Source organism: Chelon labrosus, assembly GCF_963514085.1.
Source record: "Chelon labrosus genome assembly, chromosome: 18".
NCBI classification, from domain to species: Eukaryota; Metazoa; Chordata; class Actinopteri; order Mugiliformes; family Mugilidae; genus Chelon; species Chelon labrosus.
The window spans coordinates 3,185,207-3,208,485 of record NC_140351.1 but is presented as its reverse complement, the minus strand read 5'-3'; the positions used below and the strand labels follow the sequence as shown (position 1 = coordinate 3,208,485).

The 23,279-nt window shown below is 44.2% G+C and overlaps 1 protein-coding gene across 1 annotated transcript; it reads right to left on the bottom strand.

The window, feature by feature from the left end:
- Nucleotides 1–60: 60 nt before the first annotated feature.
- zcchc2 (zinc finger, CCHC domain containing 2) lies at nucleotides 61–23,279 on the bottom strand. Its single transcript, XM_084565709.1, has 14 exons — nucleotides 22,294–23,279; nucleotides 17,800–17,920; nucleotides 17,348–17,418; nucleotides 14,353–14,424; nucleotides 13,462–13,562; nucleotides 12,081–12,184; nucleotides 11,336–11,398; nucleotides 9,772–9,832; nucleotides 9,526–9,649; nucleotides 6,731–6,798; nucleotides 5,776–5,858; nucleotides 5,570–5,686; nucleotides 3,922–5,463; nucleotides 61–2,796 (listed from the first exon to the last, which is right to left on the bottom strand). The coding sequence occupies exons 1-14, from the start codon at nucleotides 23,107–23,109 to the stop codon at nucleotides 2,747–2,749; spliced, it is 3,393 nt and encodes a 1,130-aa protein (XP_084421835.1). The 5' UTR covers nucleotides 23,110–23,279; the 3' UTR covers nucleotides 61–2,746.

Below are 23,279 nucleotides of genomic sequence, written 5' to 3'. Positions count from 1 at the left end.
ACAATAAATTCAAATTCAATGAAATCAAGTTATTTTTTTTCCCATTTTTATATTTATTGCTTTTAATTACAGGAAAAAAAAAAAACAGATCAACAATTTGCATAAAATCCAAATTCCGCTCTAGAAATATATTTGACCTTTCCAGTACATAGATATCAAAGAGTACAGTAAACATTACAGCTGAGGGTGGCAGCAGAGAGACCCCCCCACCCCCCACCCCCCTTTTGCAAAATGTACAGTACAGCATTTTATTTAATTTTCTTTTTCAAATCATAAAGATCAATTAAAAAAAAAAAAACAAAAAAAAAAACCCACGACACTTGGGGGCTGTTTGGTGCGTCCTCTGTATGTACACCACAACAGTCTGACTGGTCCACGTCTGCTCGGTGGCTCGTGATCCAGAACTCAGCAGGATCTTCAAGTCTTGAATCAAAGGAAGAACTTGGCGGGGGGGGGGGGGGCGGTAACGGTTTGGGACCTACAGTAAATAATGGAGACGGGCCGAGCTTAACAGCAGGGTGTTTTTAAAGGGTCTCATATATCTCATAGTCTCCACCGCCGGTATTTTAAACATTCAGGGGGAATAAAAACCAGGTGAGTATGCATAGATCAATACTTAACTAATGCAGGAGGCTTAGCAGTAATACAAAAACAAGCAGCACGTCCACAAAGGCCTGACAACAAGTTGCTCATTAAATGGCTACAGGGGAAATGGGATGGCTTAAAAAAAAAAAAACGATAGCATCAAAAAAACCCATCCACAGATCATCTAACACACTTCAGTGCAGGCTATGAGATGTTCAACGTCATCCTGTTACTTTGTGAAATGAGAACTCCTTCCTCATATGGAACCCCAAACTGTTAAATATTAAATACAATGTTAAGAAATCATTCACGATAATATATTTAAATCCAACTCGTTATAAAATGTCAAAAACACCTCTTTTCAGCAAGCTCGACAACCGCTGCAGACGTTAGCCTAATTGAATAAAACAACAAATTCTAAACAACTATCCCAGATTTGAGAAAAAATTTTAAAAAATAAAAATAATCAGGCAGCAGTTCACTCTCGTACGACGCAAACATTGACGAAAGCTTTAAGAACCACGGTCGTGAAAAGTGACATTAAAGGACCAGTGTGTAGTAAATAGTGGCATCTAGTGGTGAGACTGCAAACTGCGACCAATTCTATACCCCGGCCCAATCCTCTGAAGCGTGTAGGGGGAACCAATAGTGACCAGGAAAAAAAAAAAAGATCTTACAACATGGCAGACTCCATAGACTCCATTCCCACAAAGAAAACATAATTAGGAAATACTACATTCCATTTCTGCCATTTCTGCCAATACGTCCCTCTAAACCCTACACACTGGACCTTGTGTCATTAACAGCAGAGACTGTGAAATATGAACGAGCTTAGTTCCAATAGTTTCTTAAATGATTGGTTCAATTTATTATGGCTTATTTAGGGCTCCATATTCTTACATATCAACTTTAATGTTTTTTGTCTGACACGTCCAAATATATAAAGATGTGAGCCTACAGTATTTAGTATTAGATGTGGTGATACAAACTGTATTGTGCGTTGAGAATCGTCCAAGATGAGCGTCATCTTCAGGAATCTACTAACTAACTGCTGTTAGTATTCTTAGTGACCAATGACAATGAATTTCAACTAAAAAGGCCAAAGGTTCTGTGGAAAAACAAAATAAAATAATAATACTACAGAGAACAGGTGCTGTAGATGTCAAGATACCTTGCTCTGAAACACATGATGTCTGGAATCAGGACAAGACGACGTTATGTATTGTAATTTAAAAGGCCGAGGGATCTGATTCACTCTAAAGTGTTAGGATAAGAAAGCTGTGCACACGTGAAACACTAAAGCATCCCAAAACAAAACGGCCCATCGGTCTCCATTTCATGTCGATCTCAGGTGAAAACAGATCAGTTCTTCCGTCAGCTCGGCTTCCTGCTTCGCTCTAGCTCATTTCATCGAGCAGAAAGAGCTTTAAAATGAGAGATAATAAAAGAAATGGAAGAAGCAGCAAATCACCTTTCAACCAAACACGTCAAGTGGCAAAAAAAAAAAAGATCCAAACACGTCGATACAATCAGACTGCTCAGTTTGAAATGAGGTGTACATTCAACAACCTTACAGCAAAACTGAAAAACAAACATTAAATCTATTTTGCTTACATTACTTTTTTTTTTTTTTTAATTTCTTAATCTTTGAAAACCGCTGCACAGTTCTGTCAGACGTTAAAATCCTAAGTGAACAGTAATGACGAGGAGAAAAGCATCAATCTGCTGCTTTAGAAATAAGTGTAAGAACCTTTTTCAGTGGAGACTAAAATCTCCACGTTAATGTAAAAACTAAATTAAAAAAAAAAAAGAAAAAGAAAAATCCCCCAAATCTCTTCGCTTCCTAATAATTAAGTAATAAGTTAATTGTCTCCGATGCTCAGTGCAAAAATATCAAAAACTAACTGAAAGGGAAGGGGCTGGGAGTCACATGGACTGAATCATCCCCATGGGAACTAGATTTAGTTTTTTTTTTTCTTCAGGCACAAGTTCTTAGGCTTTTTGTCCACTGAGCCCTTGGCAGGTCACTCTTTCTTTTTGAGAAGCTTTTTTTTTTTTTTCTTCTCTTCAGTGCACCACTCACACAGAGGACCATCGCTGTGGAAACGAGGCCGGAGGAACTCCTCTTCGTCCTCCTCGTTCTTCTTCTTCTTCTTCTTCTTCAGTCGGCGTTGTCTAGAGCCTCGGCTGCATACTTTAACCGGAAGCCACCTGCGTCACACACACAAGATCTAAGATCAGTGGACGGCTGCAGAATTATTCATGGAGGCACTAGTAAAGGTTTTCGGACATCGTATCCTAGGATGTTACCTCGTTGTTCACGTGCATTCCCAAGCCTTGACCGACAGAACCAACCTCACCCCACACTGTGCCTGACTACAGCCTATTTCCAATCTGATGGAGGTTTCTACAAGTAAAAACACGGCTGTGAGACGGGGTCACCAGTGTCACCTCTAGTGTCTGATCTCTCTGTGGAAGTGGTAGGTGTGGACATCACCCAACCGTGTGGCTGAAAGCTTTTCAGCATCTTTTTATATCTAGTATTCAACCACTTATGCCCTCCATTTTCTCCAGGTGAGACTAGGTGAGATCGACCGGTGCGGCTTTAGTAGTTTGGGTTCCGTGTCTTTACCAACTGCCAGAAAAACGGCTTCTATCACCACAGATCTGGCGAGGAACGTGACTGAAACCTGGAGCTACATCTTGGTGCCCGCGTGGATTTGTTACCATTTTTCCGTGGAGTAACATCTGCTGAGACTTTTTCTTTCTTCTCCTTTGAATAACTTGTGGACTTGCAGCCAACATGGGAGGGTGGCATATAGTCGTAGGTGTCGTGCTGGTGTTTAGGTGCAGCCGCACACCAAGCGTGCCTGAGTCTGCAGTTTACTGCAAGACATTCGAATAAAAGTCCACTGTGACGCATCAGGGGCTCAAAGTGTTTTAAACTGAACCCACTGGTAATGTCTGAACCACTTCAAACATGGACGCGTCCCAAGGACAGCTCAGAAGTGGCAGCACAACCATGTGAGAGACCCAGTCTGGACTGAGGAAGTGTCCAGTGACACTTTAAGGAGAATCAGGCTGCAGTTTACTTCTCTGTCTAGACTGATACACGTCTAATACGATAAAAACTTCACTCGTGTTTTTGGAATTCTGTTATAATCACAGTAATATGTGGTGTATTCATATAAATTGATGGAGCAATCCACTGTAGCTAAAGTTAAACAGTTGGAAATACCCTTAACTTCCTTTAGTCTGGGCTGAATGTGAGACTTGAGGGCCGGTCTCACCACTTAAAGGCCCTCAGCTTGTGTCTGCTCTGTGTAGCTGTGTTACCTTGTTGTGTGGAGTCTATGGAGGGCTGGTTGCAGTCCTGAGCGTAGTGACCACTCACACCACAGTTATAACAGGACACGCTGCCGTTGTTCTTGTTGACCCCGCCCCCTCCCAGGGCGGCAGCCGGCAGCATCCCCAGAGGCGTTGGGTACATGTGCTGGTAGACGCGCTGGCAGTACGTCGCCCCCGGCGCCATCTGCTGCTGGAGGCTGTAGTTTGCGGCGGCGGCGGCTGCCACTGCTGCGGCCTGGGTGCCCAGCATGTGTGATGGCACTTCTGCGTGGCTGTGAGAGTGAGTGTGCAGGTAGGGCGGTGGGTGAGCGGGGGGCGGGGCGGTGGGGAAGAAGGTGGGCAGGGTGGCGGTGCCGTTGGCCTGGTGAGGGGGGTGGGCCTGGGTGAGGTAGCTGTTGCTGCACAGGCTTGTGAGCTGGAAGAGAGGCGGAGGAACGTTGAACACGTGGCGTGCTGCCGCCGCCGCCGCCATCTGGTGGGTGGGGAAGAATAAGGGCGCCTGGCAGCCAGAGGCACCGCCCGCGCTGTTGTTGGTGCCTCGGCCGCCACAGTTGTTGTGACAACCACAAGTCCCACAGCCCATTGGTGGCTGCTGCTGCTGTGGAGGCGTCGGCTGCTGGGGGGGCACTTGCTGCTGCTGGGTTTGCTGAAGGGTAATGGCGTTGCCATGGGCAACAGGGGCACTTCCACAGGAAGTGCTGCTGTTGCTGTAAGACGTACAGTCGCTGTGTGCCGTGCTGTGAGTGAGTGCTGGGCTGGGGCTGGGGGCGGGTCCAGGGGTGTGAGTGGGCACAGCTGGAGGAACAGCTGCTTGTATGTGTCCAGGAGATGGCGCTATTCCAGTGGCTACTGTGGCTCCTGCAGTAGGCATGACAGAGGTGGGGGGGACAGGGGGCATGGGGGGCAAAGCATAAGGAGAAGGCATGCCAGACGGCAGGGTTAAACCGGGGTGCTTGGCATGGGACGTCTCCACATGTGGCAGAGAGGAGGCCAGACCAGAGCCGATACCAGCCGGGTCCTGGCAGGGCAGAAGAGAAGAAGAATAGGACGTGGGGCCGGAGGACATGACACTCATGGCTCTTACAGGACCCTGTTGTGAAACCAGCGCGGCTGCAGAAGTAGAACCGCTCCCCGGAGCTCCGTCAGCTCCACCCGGGCTCAGAGACACGGCTGAAGGGAACCTTTGAACCAGAGGCTGCACAGCAGGCTGGAGGCCAAGAGGGGGAATCCCAAAGGTCGGGAGCACATCCCTCTTCGCTGGGTCTCCCACAATTCCAGGTCCCGGGATGTCTGGAGGCACTAGGGGCATCTGCATCATCAGTGTCCCAGACGAGGGCTTCCCATCAGGAGGAGAAACCAGAGGAAGTCCAGAGTCTGTGGCCCCGTTGAGCACGTAGGGCAGAGACTGCATGAACGTGAGAGGGGGGAACTCTGCGCCGACGTCCCCTACCACGGCCGGGTCAGGCTGGTGGGCATAGAACATGTCAGGGCCCAGACCTGCATTGCAGTCATCAGAGTGGCTGTCTGTGTCTGAGAGGGACGGAGGACAACGAGACAATGAGACAATCAGACAATCAGAAGCTGAATCACAGCATCGTCTTCTCTGTGCAGAGTGTTTGTACGTGAAGTGTTTTACCTTTGTTGTGGTCGTCCTCACTGTCTAGACTTTCTGGTCCTCTGTGTTGAGGGCTGGATGGAGAGCTGTAGCTTTCTGACGACGTTTCACCAAAGATGTCTGGACCAGAACCCACATCTGCAACAACAGGTCTGAGTTAAACTACAACCAGCTACTGAACATTAATGGATGTTTTTCAAAGGTCTAGTCCATCATCAAACACTCACCTTTCCTCTGAGACGACAGGATTGGTACCAAACCACCATTGATCACATAAGCACCTCCTTTAGTCCTCACCTTCCCCTTGTCCCTGGAAACAGACAGAAATGGGAGACAAAGGGGGACAGGAGGGACACGTGCAGTTAATGAGCAGCAGAGACAGGAGACGATCACAAACCTTCAAATTGAAAATGTGCAGCGTCATCGCTGTGGACGTTAGTGTTTTATCAGACGACTGTAATTGTGGATTTAAAGCGCTAATCTCAAAGATTTACATTTAAAAACGTCTGCAGGTCATCGAGTCAACTGTCACCTCAAATGAAAGGACATAAAAGACTTTGCATTTACAGGATTACCAACGGGTTTATGTTTCTGACAGAACGGTTAGGTGGAGCCAGTGTCTTCAACTATCCTGTGAGTGAGATGGCATTTTGTTTTTTGTTTTTTTAAAGTCGTAAATATGATCATGTCCAAACAAATAAAAGGCTGATAACTATATAATAATAATTTCATAAAGGCTCAGGTCAGGTGCCAACTGATTGTCCAACAGGTTCCAAAATACAGCTAGCCTGGAAGACAGCCCAACCGCCCCCACCCACCAAACGTTCATGTGAGAAAGTTGGTCTGGACTCTATCCTGATTGAGCTCCGACCTGCCGGGCCAATCAGACGGTTTGGGTGGGGCTTGATGTTGTGGTGGACAGATGGGTGACGGTGACGCAGAGCGCTGTGGACTGGAATATGTGAACAACAAAATGATTCTGACTGCACAGAAACGTAACTGTCCTTCAACCAGAGAGGTACCGTTTCTCTGTATCAGCTGACACACGCCCCACGGTGACTCATTCTGGTGAGATCTGAGTCTGGATACACCAGCCTGAACCACAGCTACAAGCATGTGACCAGAAATGCTGCCAAAAACTGAGATCTTTAAAAGATCTACGGCTGTGAGGCGCTGCCCTACCTGTCTGTGGGCAGGACTCTGCTCTTGGTTTTAGTGGCTGGGTGGCTTCTCTTCTCTGAGTCCTGGTGCTGTAAAGGAGAACAGGAGTCAGAACAGGAGTCAGAACAGGAGTCAGAACAGGAGTCAGAACAGGAGTCAGAACAGGAGTCAGAACAGGAGTCAGAACATTTCAGACGTCGAGCTTCGAGTTTCCTCCTGAAAACAATTTAAAATTCAACACAAATCTGCCGCCATGTTTGTAGTTACATAAGTGTTATGAGTAAGTTACTAAATATAACCACAGCAGTGAAGAACAAAGATACTGTACATGCTGAGTAGGAGACAAATCCGTAAAGACAGATTAAATGATTAATTAAATTTTCATAATTTAAACAGAAATGACTCCATGCAACATAGATAATAATATAAATCAGCATAACAGGACATTATATCACTGTTGATGATAACACATGGTCTCATAACGATTCAGAAATATTTTTGCACGTCTCAAACAACGCTGCGCTGGCGTTGTGTTTTTCCTATTTGATATTATATCACAATTTAATACTGGATTATTAAATCCAATATTGGTTGTAATTCATGGGCTGACTGGTTTGCATGTTCTCCCTGTGTCTGCGTGGGTTCTCTCCAGGTTCTCCAGCTTCCTCCCACCGTCCAAAGACATGCTGGTTAGGTTCATTGGTGATTCTAAATTGGCCGTAGCTCGAGACAGACAACCACTCACACTCACACCTGTGATAGACTGGAGACATGTCCAGGGTGGAGCCCTCACAGGACAAGCGGTTACAGAAGATGAATGAATGAATAAATCTAATATTAGCATCATTACGGTCATTTAAAATATAAAACGTGTGCTCTTATTCTACTTGCAGACATTTCATATAACAAACAAACAAAAAAACTCTAGGGTCTTGTGAAATCTTGTCCTAACAATAATAATAATAATAATAAGACAGTGAAGCTCTTGAGAAACGACCCCATAGAACCCTAACACTCATCAATAATGAATTTTATATTATTATCCAATAAATACTGCAGCCAGTGTCATGACACCAACATGGAGTACGGAGCCGTGTCCAGCAGCAGGAAGGATTTTGCTACGTGTTAATCTCTACTGTGACAATGACAGGAAGAGAGGGAGGGAGGGAGAGAGGGAGAGATGATGTGCTTCATCAGCAGAGTGTGGTGTCTCTGTGTCTCTTGTCTCTCTTGTCTCTGTGTCTCTCTCTCATGCAGTCTTGACCTATATCAGCGAGATAAGCGCTGAGCATTCCCGTTCACGTGGCAGCGGGTGACACATCCTGTCAAACACACACACATGCTGCCGTTTCATTTGTAGGAGCGAAGGAGCAGCTCCGTGAAGCCGCGGCCTCTAATCATTAACTCGGGTTCATGGAACAGTGCTAACGCCGAGCTTCAGCCGAGTTAATCATTAGAGCGGCGCCGGTAAATACATCTGCTGCTGCAACGACAACAACAAAACAGTCACGTCGCTTTGACAAATCTTTAAAACACTTCTGCGACGTCCTTCGTCTTGTTTTAATACTCAAGCCTTTTACAGAGAGCAGGCTTTATAATCTAACCCCTCTATGGAGATCAGGTGGTACGAGTGTCCGTGGCGACAGATGTGATTATTTCTACCTACACTAGATTAAAGTGGAAGCTTTGTTCCTGATTCACCTCAATCAGGGGAAGAAATCAGAAAAACGAGCCAGATTCTCTCAAATTCTCTCTACTCCTGGTTTTTAAGAATATATTCTAGTTTATTCAGCTGCATCCCGACTGGGACAAAGTGCAGGTGGCAGCGTACGATAAAATGAAACAGATAAGACCAGAGATTATTTATAGCCCTCTGATTATACGCTCACAGTCCCACCCAGTAAAAGGTTCTGGTGAGTCGCTGTGTAAGTAACAACAACAACATTTATATGACTAGAACTCAACGCGTAGTAAATGTCTAATAGTTGTAATTAGTCCTGGTGAAACTGTAGGTGAAAACAACATTTAGTTTGCTTTTAATAGACTCAATCTGAAATAATGACATTATCTTCAGTGTGAGATCACAACAGGAATGTTCCCTCGGTACGCCCAGCTCCAGCATGTGGACGATTATTATTAACAGATGACGGCGGATGTCTCTAAAGGTTTGTGTTCACACTGATGACAGTAATGGTCACTAAATATCTGCAGGAGGACTGAGTCTCACAGCTGTCTACAGGGTGACAAAGACTAATCTTTAAGGTTATTGAAGTCAGCCTTTGGGTGATTTGGATGTTCACCTCTGCCAGTGAATGCCCTTTGACTCAAACATGTCACTTCCTCATTCACACGGCCCACATCAAACAGCTCCTTCAGGTTCAGCAGGAGACTAAAACTCAGAGAGCCTGCCAGAGGCGAGGTTAGCTTCGCAGAGCTGCGGTTACCGCGGTAACCGACTCAGATAAATGTGAGCTTTGTTTCCGGGACAACAAAATGTCTCAGCTCAGGGTTTCACTTAGCTTTCTTTCTGAAATACATCCCAGGTTCTTGAATCAATCATTTCCAAGTGCACTTTAGGAATGTAGAAATGTAATCAGCTGTCTTAACGCTCCTGAATAAAAAATACATTATACACGTGGATTGTATGTGGCATTGATTTCAAAATGCCTATTTGCCAGCGTTTCCAATCATGTGATGAACTTCCTGATGCTGGCGTGTATTTCAGCGGTATGCAGACGTACTTCTTTTAATCGTCCGACACCTTTCAGAACAAAAGCAGCCATTCAAAGCAGCGTTGGGAGCATAGCTGGCCTCACCTGTTCAACTTCCTGGCTACACCTCAGCGTACAGCTCTTCTTCCTCCTCTCTGCCGGGCCGTTGAGCTCTGCAGCGTGTCCCCCTCTCCGAGCGTCCGGCTGGGAGCCTTTGGTAGCGGACAGACTGGGGGGGACAGCAGAGGAGACTTTTTCAGCTCTGGCTCTATTCATACTGTTGTTTTTATTACTCTGTAGCGCTGTAGTAACGTTTTCAGCAGGGGGAAGAGAATGTGAGAAACTACTCACGGCGGACATGGACTCTTGGACCCGTGCTTCTTCTTGTGTCCCTGAACGTGCAAGTCTAAATCTGAGAGGGGAAACGCAGAAATTACAAATCTGAAGCAGAAACAGAGATTTATAGTTACACCACAAGTACTTTCCATTATTATTCAATAAACGAGATGTAATGAAAACACAAAATCTGCAGAGAATTTGAAGATGAAGAGAGAGAAAAAAAGCACTTCAATCCATTCTACTACATCTCCTTCTATTAACTGTTTTAATCTGTAAGTGTTTGGTTTTAAATAGGATTATGTGGGGTTGTAAAAGATATCTGGTTTCTGATTATCTCCATCATTTTCAATATTAAAAAAAAAAAAATAAAATACGTACCATCTTTTAGATCAGACATAGGATAGCCTAACGTGATTACAACCTGCGATTAATTCCCCTTGGTTCAAAGCTACTTAAGTTGTGTTAATAATTAAAAAGAAGCAACAATATTCAGGCTAATTACAGTTACTGACAACATAAATTATTATTATTTGATTTATTTATTTATTTTCCTCTCGCTTTCTCATTTTGAATGCATCAGTTTCACATGAGAACAGAGGAGGAAGTTCAGAGGGAGAGAGGATGGGCTACTATATGATAGTTCTTTTCTTTGTCTAGATTTTTAATTCAGCATATTTCTTTCCTATGTTTTAAAATAAAAAGATGGAGCACTGCATGAGCAAAACAAAAAGTTCTGAATAAAGAAGTCAAATCAAACATATTTATGTATAATATGCAAAAAATGAATGGAAACTCATTGCAGTCCTGCCACTGACTTATTGTTAATTATCATTTAACTACACCAATAAGACTCTTTCACCAAATGACTGTGTGTCTGTAGGTTAGTTCCACCATCCTTTATATTTAGACGGAGAGCAGGGCTGATTAATTATCATGTAATTGGGGCGATGCTTGTATTTCTCCTCTGATTTCAGTCTTTGTTTCCAGCACAGAGACCGGTTCAGACCAGATTTAACTAGTGGAGCACAGACTCTAAACTATCTGGTTCAACATTTCTTCAGTCTGTGTTCTCTACTGTTCAGTTTCCTTTTGATGAAAGCTGACTGACTGGTTCAACCTTTAATTACTTGATCAAAACCAGTAGAGATATTAGTGAGTTAAACATTCCTCTGGCTTGTAGCAGTAACCGGTCTGATGCTGAGGAAGCCCGGGGCTACTGCCGGGTCACTGCCGGCCGTCCTGACCTCAGTCCAGCACATGATCGGGCAAATATAGCCGTGAAACATGAGGATTTGAAACAGACTCAGCCTTTCCAAACGGCCTCCAAAAATAAACACGAGTTGGTTTTTCATGCCTTCTACGTGGCCCGGCCCTGCGGCTGCAGCCCCCGGGGTAGTCGGCTGCTCCTTTGCTTTGTCTGTGCTCACAATCAGACCTCATTCACTGATTACACATGCTCTTGTGCTTTTCTTTTGTCCCTGCGGCTGATGCTTTACGCTCTACGGAGTCAAAGACTTGTCAGAAAACAAACATCACAGCGGGAAACGGGCTGTAAAAGAAATGCAGGCGCTCTCACCTTCCTCCTGGCTGGAGGCGTCGGAGCAGTCTCCTTGGTAGGCCTTCCCAGCCTGGCAGTTACCTGTTAATAGATGATAATTAAATGATTTTGGGCTCAGTGACAGTTACTGTGATTCAGTAGCTCATTCTGTGGCATCGGGTTGCACCTCTACATGTATGATTAATCTGTGTGTCTGTAAACATTGTGATTAAACCCACGGACAAAAAACATCCTGGAACATCTTATTGTCTGATCAATAGTTTGGCGTCCAGGTCCAGAAAAACAAATTCTCACATCAGAGCGCCTGCAACCAGAAATTTATCTTGAAAAATTACCGTTTGATTTTTTCAAATAGCTCTAAGTAGCGAGATGTTATCAACAACATCCTTCAAGAACTATTCAGATCGTGACAGCAACATTTCCGGTGCAAAGAAAACTGCTTTAAAGAAAAACCAACATTTCTGCATCTGATTAAATGGAAATTAAATGTGCTGTTTAACAGAACATGTACTCATTAAACTGAGACTCTTTAAGTAAAACTCTTTCTCTATAACATTGTAAGGCCTTCACCTTATTATGCACTATATAAATAATGATATACATTCTGTAAAGGAGGACGCGAGCACACGGTGTTGTAGGGAAAAGATCAGATCACTGACTCTTCTCCAAAGGACAACACAGCAGCATGAACTAAACCAATCACCTCACAGGTACCGTGTCAGTAAAGAAGTACGCACAAACACACAAAGGAAGTAATACTCACATCTGCAGCAAGTAGGTTTAGTAGAATAACTGGAGTCAGAGTTGAAGAAGTTGCATGCGTTTCTGGTCTGTCTGAAGAGTGGAGGAGCAGACAGGAACCTTTCCCTGGAGGTGGACAGACAAAGAGGACAGAACATAAGAGACCTAAGTGTTCTGTGGCTTTATCTAAAGGCAACAAACACCAAACACACACACAATCAGAATACTGAACAGCTGACAACTGACACTACTATTACTTCTGACTGTTTTATATTCAGAGAATGGAGCGTCTCTAACGTAGAATTTTTGCCACAATGCTCCTGAACGTGCAGGTTGAACTTAACGACACTGAGCCTCTGCCATCATTGTTAGGTCTCTCTTGGAATGTGGAAATAATGAAGTTATTGTTCTAGTTCATTTAAAAAGACAATGGGCTGGGCTGTGGATGAAAAAAACCTGAGTTCAGACTGATAGGTTTCACTTTCCACAGTTTCACTTTGTGCAAAATGAAACTCCTGGATCGACTGTGCGCTGCCTGTGTGTGTGTGTGTGTGTGTGTGTGGGTGTGTGTGTACAAAGCCTCCGTTGTTGACAGTCCATCCGACCATGGCAGACAGAAATAATTCCTTGTTTAGCAGCCCTGAAACTATGTGTTACAGGGAGAAGTGTTGATTAAGGTTCTTTAAAACCATAAGCACCAGATTCATCCATCCATGACAAGCATTACTCTCCTCCTCTGAATCGTAACCAAATCAAATCTGAACACACATGATTCAGATTTTTTTAAACTAAATGTGATCTCCAGTTTCGGAGGATATTACTGAGTATAATCTCCACAGTGGATATCTATCCATAAATCAGCTTGAGTTTTCTTCATCATCAAAAGACAAAGAGTTCTAGTTGTTGCTCACAGAATAACTCACATTATGTTCCCTTCTCACATTCTGATAGATTATAAAAATTATAAAAAGCCTCAAACCCATCAGAGAAGAATAACAGCAGTGCACTATCAGCACATTTGTCATTTTCTTAGTGAACTGTGTCACAGTAAGGGATAGAACAGGAATGTGTTCCAGAGTTATTACATACAGGAAGTGACCCTGACAAAGAAGGTCTCTGGGTAAAATGAGACAGACACTGACCTGTCATCCTTCAGTCTCAGAACAACACAATGACCACAGGCGAGACGACGGTGGCAGTTTTCATGTGTGTACGCCAGAAAACACTAAACAACACTACCATGTTTAATAGCCAGAGATGAAATGAGATTTATTTTACCTCCAATCCAGCAGGATGACGGGCTACTGAAGGGGGATTTTAGTCCAAAGGTGTGTTTGCACAACCTCGGTTTTGTTTATTTGACACATCAGATAATTAAATGGTTTAATTTGACGTAAAGTTACCTGAGGTTCTTCTCCACCTCCCTGGTCTCGCAGTGGTCCCCCTGGTTCAGAAGTGTAAGGATGCTCTTCTCAAAAGACTCTGTGCACTGGTCCTTAGGAAGCTGCAGAGGAAACAAGAGGGAACGTGAGCAGCAGGTGGGAGGTTTGCACAAACACAGCACACATCAAAATAAAATAAATTAGAGCCGCAGTTAATTAGAGCTTTAGCCACAGAACGTGGAACATACAGCGTCTGAAGTCACTCTAAGGCTTCCAGACTCCCCTGAAGGGGATTTATGAAACTGGTTAAACTCTTATGTGGCTATTAAAACCCTTAAAAAGGACTGAAAGTCATAGAGACCGTGTGTAAAACAAGAATAAAATTAAGTAACTGAGATCTATTCTAAACCTTTTTTAGTACAAACAAGTCCTCCCCTTCTTGTAATCTCATGCTTTACTGACTAAACCTTTTCGATGCCCTTTCTGTACAGATAGATGTTTTCAGATCAGGCATTTTGTGACTTGTCATATCAGCAGAGACACGGGGGGGGGGGGGGGTTACTAATTTATGACCCTAACAGTGGCTCCGGACCAAAGGGTCCCAGTAAGTCAGGACAGGGTGACAGTGACCCAGCATGCACGACACCAGGACGACACCAGGACCCGGACTCTGACTCAGCTAAACACTGTCCTGCACTAAATCTTAGCTTCATGAAGGTTCTGGTATTTAGCATTTGATTAAAATAACAGACAGAGCTGATGATTCAACTGTTGAATCGTACCGTGTTGTACAGATACATGTTGTTGTTATTTTAGTCGGTAAAACAAGCTACATCCTCCAAAAATGATGGTACAGTCCAATTAGCACCATCCTGACGCCATTTCATTTTAACAATCATTAAGCGTGAGTACCTTAAGAAGGAAGTTCTCCAATTCCAAGTGGGTTTTGGTCACATTGCTGGAGGAGGAGTCTGACCACTTCACCTGAAACGCAGCAGGAGACATTTTCAATCACAGCAACGGTGAGACAAGTAAAGGAAACACAAACACAAACGACTGCAAAGATCACACGTCATATTAAATGAAGTAGAAAACGTGAATAGAAGATGAGTAGATAAACACAACTCCTCTTCCCTTAGGAATATGTTAATAAAGAGAGTACGACACGACTGGTTGATTCATTACACTGATTGATCAATGCTCATTAAGTTTCCTGGACCACTTCAGCAGCGTTCTCACATCAATGATGGCTGCACCAGACAGCAGCCTGCGTCACTTACTATCTGTTTTTATTTCTAAACAGCAGAGGTGTGACTGAAACAGCTGACTATGACTCAGCGTGGCACAGTGAGGCTTCCCCGTGTCAAGATCACACAGACAATCCTAAATGATCTGCAGCATGCTCAGTAAGGTCACCTTTACCATATTTAAACTCAGGAGTTTGATCATATTATTGTGGCTCAGACTTTCAGTTCATTGGAACGACAACACGACCAAACGTTGGGGAACTCTGTCATTCAGAATAGACGGAAGAGAACTGTTTAAATGGCGTAGAAATAATGATAAGACACTTTATTGTCACTGCAGTCACACACCAACATTACATCTGATGACTCTCAGACAGGCAGCATTAAAAACGTACGCTGCCTGTCTTCCCTTCTTGGAATACAGTGTTCTCTTGACAACACTTCCAAATGACAAAACTTTCTGCTTCTGACACGCCCCTGTTGGGGTATGAAGCTGTGTGGAGGTCAGACTACAACTGTGTCGCTGCAAGGGACAGGACAAACTCCGCCCCAAGTCCGGGATTTAACTTTTAGCAGTGTCACTCTAGCACAAACTTTTACAAAATGTCTAAAATCAAACATTAAACCAGACTGGACTGAGCTTGAATCCTGGCCTGAGCATCCCTCTAGCAGTATGGGGGCACGGTGGAGTCATTTAAAGCAGCAGCTGCTCGAATTTTCCTACAAATAAACCGTTGATGAATTTATATCAAACAGGCCTACATGGACGCAGTTAAACAACGTGTGAGAACGTGCGCTGTGTGTGAGAATGTGTGCCTTGCTATGTTGTTCCAGTAAAAGCAGATGGAGAGTGAGGGCGACTCGCCGGAGTGAAGCACTGTTGGCTTGACTGTGGAGGCTCAGTCAAGCCAACAGGACAGTTAGTCTGTCCTCTCCATCTGTCTTGATGAAAACGTCTCTCTGTAAATGAGCAATAATCGTATTAGTTACTGTTATTAAGAGAAACAGATCTCTGAAGGGAGTGTGTTTAAAAGGCCACTAGCTGGGGTGTTTACAGCGTCACGCTATGGGACTGGAAAGTGGGATTTAGTAGAGCGCAATGTCCAACTGGGTCAGGAAAAATAAATAAATGAATGAATGAAATACAGGAAATGAGGACCGCTAGCTTCAAGGGATTCACACACTCATAACTGCACATGTAACCTGAATTTAGTTTTTCTGCCAAAAATGTTGGTTGCTACAACATATTTGACAGCCGTCCTGTTTCAATCCTATAAGACCCAAGTAAAAACATCTTCTCTCTGAGGCTGAGATCCGGGCTGGCGTCTCCAGCACCAAACACTGCAGGGAGAGAGGGCCACCTGTCAGAGAGCCCCTCCATGCACCATCTAGGACACGGAAGCTGTTAATGGATGGCTGCGTATAATGAAGAGCTGAGTCCAGGATGTGTTGGGACACAGCTACAATAATCAGGACTGTTGGTTGTCTTGGGTCCAGACAACAGAACATCTGTCTCTGGTAATAAGGTCCACAGTGTCAGACCACACAGTGGACACCACCATCTTGGTAGTTCCTGACCTAGAGGTGCCACACCCCATATTACGCATAATGTTTAGCCTTGATATAACCTAAACTATATATTATTACATAAGAATGTACCCCATTTTACTATGACAGTTGACATGAATGTAGTTTTGGGTTTTCAAAATCAGTATTCTGATTTTTTTTCTTTATTAAATGCCATTTCCTGCATCGTCAGGTTAGAAATCTTGCTGCAGTCCCATGAGACTGGTTTTGCATAAGTGGTCTTGCAAGACTAGTCCAAGCATAAGAGAGCTCTACAACTCAACAAGAGCAGAGAGGCCTGAGAACTGATGTGTGGCAGCATTTTGGATTTAAAAAGTAATTAACGGAAGCAAAAGCTATACGTGCCAACTGGATGTGGAATATTGTGGAAATACAACAAATCTACAAAACCATTTGTTTCAAAATCAAAATCACCCTTTGAGAGTTAGAATCTGATGAACTTGGGAAATCAGTCGCAACACTATATGAAAGGAAGAATTAGCTTAAGAGAAGATTTTTATTTATTTATTTTGTCTGGGCATTTTAACATGGAGATCACTTTAGAACAGGGGTGTCAAACTGATCCGTGAAAGGGCCGCTGTGGCTGCAGGTTTTCATTCCAACCATGCAGCACCCATGCAGTGGGTTTGGCTGGCAAGTTCTTGTTCCAATCAAGCAAGAGGACACCTGAAATGACTGCGTGAAGGCAGTTCAGTTGATTGATTGAGCCAAGTCAGGTGTGCTGCTGCATGGTTGGAATGAAAACCTGCAGCCACAGCGGCCCTTTCATGGATCAGTTTGACACCTGTGCTTTAGAAGCCAACGATTCTGTGGCCTTCCATGTTGGCTTCATCTATCAGCCTCAGAGAAGCTTGTGGTCTTTCCTACTTCTGTAACGTCATGAAGGATCCCAGATGCTACATCGTTCTTCTGCGCTGGATAAAATGATCAACTGCTCTGATGCACATATTTGACCCTTACACCCTTCATCTGTTTTTACCTCGGCTGAGCTTTTTAACCTAAAACCAACCGTGTGTGTGTGTGTGTGTGTGTGTGTGTGTGTGTGTGTGCGTGTGTATGGAGTCGTTACCTACCTCAAAGTTGTATTCCTTGTCTATTCTGGTCCGAGTGATGCTCCTGAGCACAATTCCCTCTATATGAACCGCTGCAACAACACAAAAAAAATAAACACACTATTATGACTCAGTCAAGTTTAGGAGGGAAACAGAAACGCTGCCGTTATGGCTCAGCAACTACTGACTCTAAAAACACTTACTACTTCTACTGCATCTACAGAAAGCCTATTTAAATATTTAGGCCCATACAATTATCAGAGTCATAACAGGACCTACCATGAATCAATCTGTACTTACTAGAGGAACTACAGAAAAACAGGAGGGGGCTATTATTGTTGCAACATAAAAACCATTACGGGATAAACCAAATAAATGCGTATAATTATAACAGGTAGTAACAAACATCCCTTACTTGAGCAGGTATCTCTCTCTAAGGCTATAAACCAAGCAGCTGCACTGTTTCCACTCACCTTCTCTTTGTGGTGCCCAGCGGCTGGAGCGTCGACTCTGACAAGGTTGATGAGAGACTGAACATTCTCCCAAACCGAGCGCCGAGGAGGACAGGTAATCCGTGTTCTGACCCATCAGCTCCTGGAAACCACAAGGACACCAAAGTAGTTACCGGATCACACTAGCTCATTGAACTTTTAAAAATACAGCATGCCAAAAATGTGGTTTGCAGGTTTCAAATGTAGCTAATTATGAATCACACTGCTGAAATACATCGACCTTTATGATTTGTAGAATCATCCAGTGATGATTCTCAATGCAAGTGGCCATCTTTAAGGACCTGTGTTCTACACATGAGGTTCCAGCCAGCACTTGAGATCTGATCTCACGTTTTGCGCTCCATATGCAAATAAATACTGTCATAATGTGGGACGCAGTAGAATAATGAACAGCCTGGCCTAAAAAAAAAAAGTCACCACCTGGATTTAACTAAGCAAATAGGTACGAGTCTCCTATTGGATAATTACTGCCGGCAAAAGTTATTTAACCCCAACTGATGCAATGAGTAGCTTCTCATTTCTTCAACAACCACGTCTAAAGACACATCCTGTGGTCGTGGAAAAGAATGAAGAAGAAGAATGAAAAACATCTAAGGAGATTGTAGAAACTACTAAAACTGGGTTAAGAATTGTCCAACGCATTATTAAAAACTGGAAGGACAGTGGAGAAGCATCAGGGTAAGAAGAGAGGCAGATGAAGTGATGCACCCATCATGCCTAGTGTCTACTGTACAAGCCTGTGGGGGCAGTGCTATGATCTGGGGTTGCTGCAGTTGCTCAGGTCTAGGTTCAGCAACATTATGTTGCCCAAAGAATGAGGTCAGCTGACTACCTGGATATACTGAATGACCAGGTTATTCCATCAATGGATCATATTCCAAGATGACAATGCCAGGATTCATGGGGCTCAGATTGTGAAAGAGTGGTTCAGGGAGCATGAGACATCATTTTATATATAATTTATTAGATTATTACTGGACATTTCCATAGGCATAGTTTCTTAATGGAGGATTTACAAACCGTCTACTCACATTCAGGCATTTAATTTGTAAGTTCTCGTTAAGATTTATTTATTATTTACTTAGTTAACAGCTACAAAGACAGAATATTCACACCACCAAAGGAATGTGGTCAAATGCATCTCAGACCACCGGCATATGAGGTCGGAGATTGAATCTGTCAATTCGCCCCGGAGAGATGTTAATGCAATGGCTGAATGGAGCCTCTAATATTCATGGGAATTCCTAACGCTGGAGCACAGTGCTCATTTCCATAGTCCACACCAAGACTGGTTTGTTTTGGTTTTCCCACCATGTATTGTAGGAGGTTATTTTAAGGCTGGGAATATGGGACACCATCCCAGTGTCTGCTGGTATATTTCTGAGTGGTCCACAAACTGCATTAAGACTTCCTTCTAGCATACGCAGCATTTTTAAGAATAAACAGCCTAAAGTAAACATGCTAATCTATGGTGAATTTCAATCCAGCACGAAATACAAACACACACTTAAAATGCTGAGCAGCCAGAAAACAAATATAAATACACGACCACCAAAGGAAAGAGCCAAGCTACACTATCCATGTAAACATAGCCTGTAGGGCAAATAATGCCCAACTGTGGGACAATCAAAGAAGACCAAAGAAACACGGCTCGTTGCATGACCTTCCTCTCACTGTTTTTTTTACCACACTTGACAGTAGCACAGTCCAGACAGTGCCAGTGCTCTAAAAATGGCATGTGTGATTTTATTAAGGGCAGCACATCTTCACCAGGCCAGGCTCTGATTCACAATGACTTCAATCTCAAGGGCTCATGTGAAACAGAGACAGCCCCACAGAGTAGGAGCGTAATCCTCCAGTCACTAGCCTGCAAACGAGATAAGCAGCGAGCTACAAGGGGCTGGGAACTAATTCCTTTTATACCTCCACACTCAACTTTTTCCAATTTGTAGTCCCTCTTCACTACACAAGGAAACACAGAAACATAAACCGTAGACACCAACTGGTGGACAACAAGTGTTTGAGTGATGTTGAAATAAAACTATTTGGATGAAGTGGAGCCGCGTGGCTTTGTGGTTAGAGAAGTAGATTTTTGACTGCAGGGCCACCAGTTCAGATGCCCCTCATCCATGACTGAAGTGCACTTGAGCAAGTTACCTAACCCTTAAACTGCTCCCCGGGCGCTTTGTATGGCTGCCCACTGTCTCTAGTGTGCTCACTACTCAGTGTGTACCATTGGATGGGTTAAATGTAAAGAACAAAGGTATAAATTGGAAATTATTGGAGCTCCATGAAGGTTATGGAATTTAGCATTTGTTTAAAATAGCTGAGATTCAACTTGTGTTTTCATTTAGCCGTACTATTTAATTGTACTGCGTTGTACCGACACATGTTTCTATTATTTTGACAACCCCATTGTAATCAGTGGGCTAGGCTGAACGACACAAACGCTTTTCAGTGTTCAGTTCAATCCAGTTTAACGGCAACCACAAACTACATCGTCTAAAATGATCATCTATCTATAAATCAAGAAGCGTCTGTGTGTCTGTCTGTGTCGCGAACCGTTGGCCCGATGGATTTGAAACTGGGCAGGTGTCTCGCTACGGGCACGAAGATGTGCACTGCTAGGTTTGACGTTGTTTGGATAAGAAATGTAAAATATATCGGTAAAATAGGTTTTCTCCGCTCTAATATTTCCACTACTCCGGTTGCCATGGCATCAAAAACAGCCACTTTCAAAAATTCACCAAAAACGGAGAGGAAGAGGCGGAGCATGCGCACAAATCTTGAGCACTGTTTACAAATCGGCTTTAGAAGAAACCAAACTCAAGGAGAAATGATATTTTGCCCTGGTAACCCTAATAGGCTCAATATCTTCTCCGGCAGGAAAACTAGCATGTCTGTGTGTGTGTGTGTGTGTGTGTCTGTGGCACGCATATCTCGCGAACCGTTGGCCCGATTGATTTGAAACTGGGCAGGTGTCTCGCTACGGGCACGAAGATGTGCATTGCTAAGTTTGACGTTGTTTGGATAAGAAATGTAAAATATATCGGTAAAATAGGTTTTCTCCGCTCTAATATTTCCACTAATCCTCATACACAGCACCTGTAGGCTCCCACTATAGGAATACATACTTCCGACGGGCACTGCACTAGTACAGATAATTTACCGCCTTCCTAACGCAGAATCAACTCAACACTAGAACGGTCATGAAGGAGGATTTATTCCACAGCTGTTATATTAGAATCCATTCATTTTTTTCTAACAGTAACTACCATCGTCGAGGCTTGAGTAGATTTTACATTTCCTCCAACAGCTACTTGACGCTGGCTCCAAGAAACACCAGGCACCACCAAATCGTCGTGAAGGTTTCCAGCTGCTCGGTTCAAATTTTCCAGTACAGGTTGAAATGGCTTTTGATTGATTGACAAGTGTTCAGCACGCAGGCTCCCCCCCCATTTGGTCAAATATGGATTAACTGGTTTGCAAGTAGCACATCCAGACTGTGGGACCTGTTGCAAAAAATTAAGCTTTAGCCACGGATCTGGGTGATCTTCTAAAAGGTTGAATCCCCTCAAGTGTAAAACGTGGACCGGTGTAAAACTGCTCACCTAAAAAGACAGCTGGCATCTAACAGAGGTATGTTTATCTTTGCTGGTTTGTATGAGAAACAAATTTGCTCCTGTAACTGAGATCTCAGCAACTATATCATCCTGTTAATCCTTAATATCTTATTGAGAACGTCACCCTAAACAACATGAGCAGGTAGGAGGGGGAACCTCATGCAAACTGAGAAATCCAGGGAAGGACCTGCTGCTGCAATGCAAATAAATCCTCCCTGGTGCATGTCTCCATTTAAATGTTTGATTTGGTTGTTAGCAGAAACGAAAGTGACTAAACCAACTAAATAAATAAGAGGGAACACTCCGCATAATGAGCTGCTGCTGCTGCTGCTGCTGCCATGTTCACCTGCAGACGCCGGTGCGTTTCAGGGAATCCCTTCTTTAGCCAGACACCTGTTACTACGACCAGGGCGCTGCGCCTCCATGTAGCTTTAATAAGGCCACCGCTTAGCGCTCGGTTAATCCCGTTAATGACTTTAAAATCACGGCACCGACAACTTGTAAGTTGCATAACGGCACCACAACAACTGAGTCATCGGTAGATCCCCGTACAGACGTAGAGCTGAGCGGTGTTGGAGCTAACCGCTGACGGCAGGTTAACCGGCGTCCGGCTAATTCTGTTAGCATTAGCTGAACTGCTAATGCTAGCAAAAAAACACATTTTCACCTAAAGTACGTCGAATATTCGCACAATATTTAATTTAATATAATGTTTTTTATAATTAAATCATTATATATGTGTTTCCAGTATGATTTTACCTAAAAAACACAAGTTAAAGTTGGGCAAGTTGTGCTGTAGCTTAGCATCTAGAAGCTGTTTATTGCTCGTTACCGTTGCCTGGGCGTTTATTCTAAGCTGGCTCTGGCGGATCTCCTCCTCTATGGCGAGCTCTATTTTCTCGAGTTGTCCCCGGACGACCTCTCGTTGGTGGAAATGGAAAGCCGGGTGCAGAGAGGCCATGGTGAAAAGCAGCGCCAACTGCTCCAGAGGTCCTGCGGCCGCCTCGCCACCGGAGAAGCCGCAGGTCTGCTGTGCTGACCGCCCGTACACGTCCCCGTCCTGACACGGTGGATGCGGGTGGAACGAGTGGTGGCGAGAGTCCCTGAACGGGGGGAGGGAGTAGTCGTAATTTTTGTAGAACAAGGCCGGGTCTGCATGGCTCAGTATCCGAAAGAGTATTCCAGCACATTCCCTGCTGTCAGACCCGAGCAGAGACAGGCAGACCAGGAGTTTGGACCGGATCACCGGGTCGACCACGTCCGTCAAAACGCCCAAATCGCTCGGGCTGTTCGCTCTGAACTCGAAGTCCCGTAAAACGTGGTAATCTTTCCTTGCCAGGTCCTCCAAGTAAGATCCCAAAAAACGGAGCTCCAGGGGTTGGCACATATGCAGCAGCCCGCACATGAACTCGATCCGCTTAGCGGGGTTCAGATGCAGGCCGAACCACTCAAAAACGGTCTCCTTGTCCAGCTGCGACGGGCAAACGAGGGGTCTGGTCAAATCCTCCACCAGTCTGTCGAACCCCGAGGAAGGCGATGCCGCCCTGGGGATATGTTGTCGGTGCTCCGGCTGCTCCAGTGAGTCGTCCTCGGCCGTTTCGTCGCCCCCTTTCTCGCCCGTTTTCCTCGGTAGCTTCATTTTCATCATTATCAGCGCTACGGAGAGAGGCTTCAAAGTGTAAACAACGGATCAAAATACATTACTGACAACTTCCAACGGTTCGTAGCGCTAAAAACAGAAGCGAACTGTCAGCCGCTTGACAGTGTTGTTACTATTAGCTAATCAACTGACGCGGAGACGGTACTGTAGACGTTTTT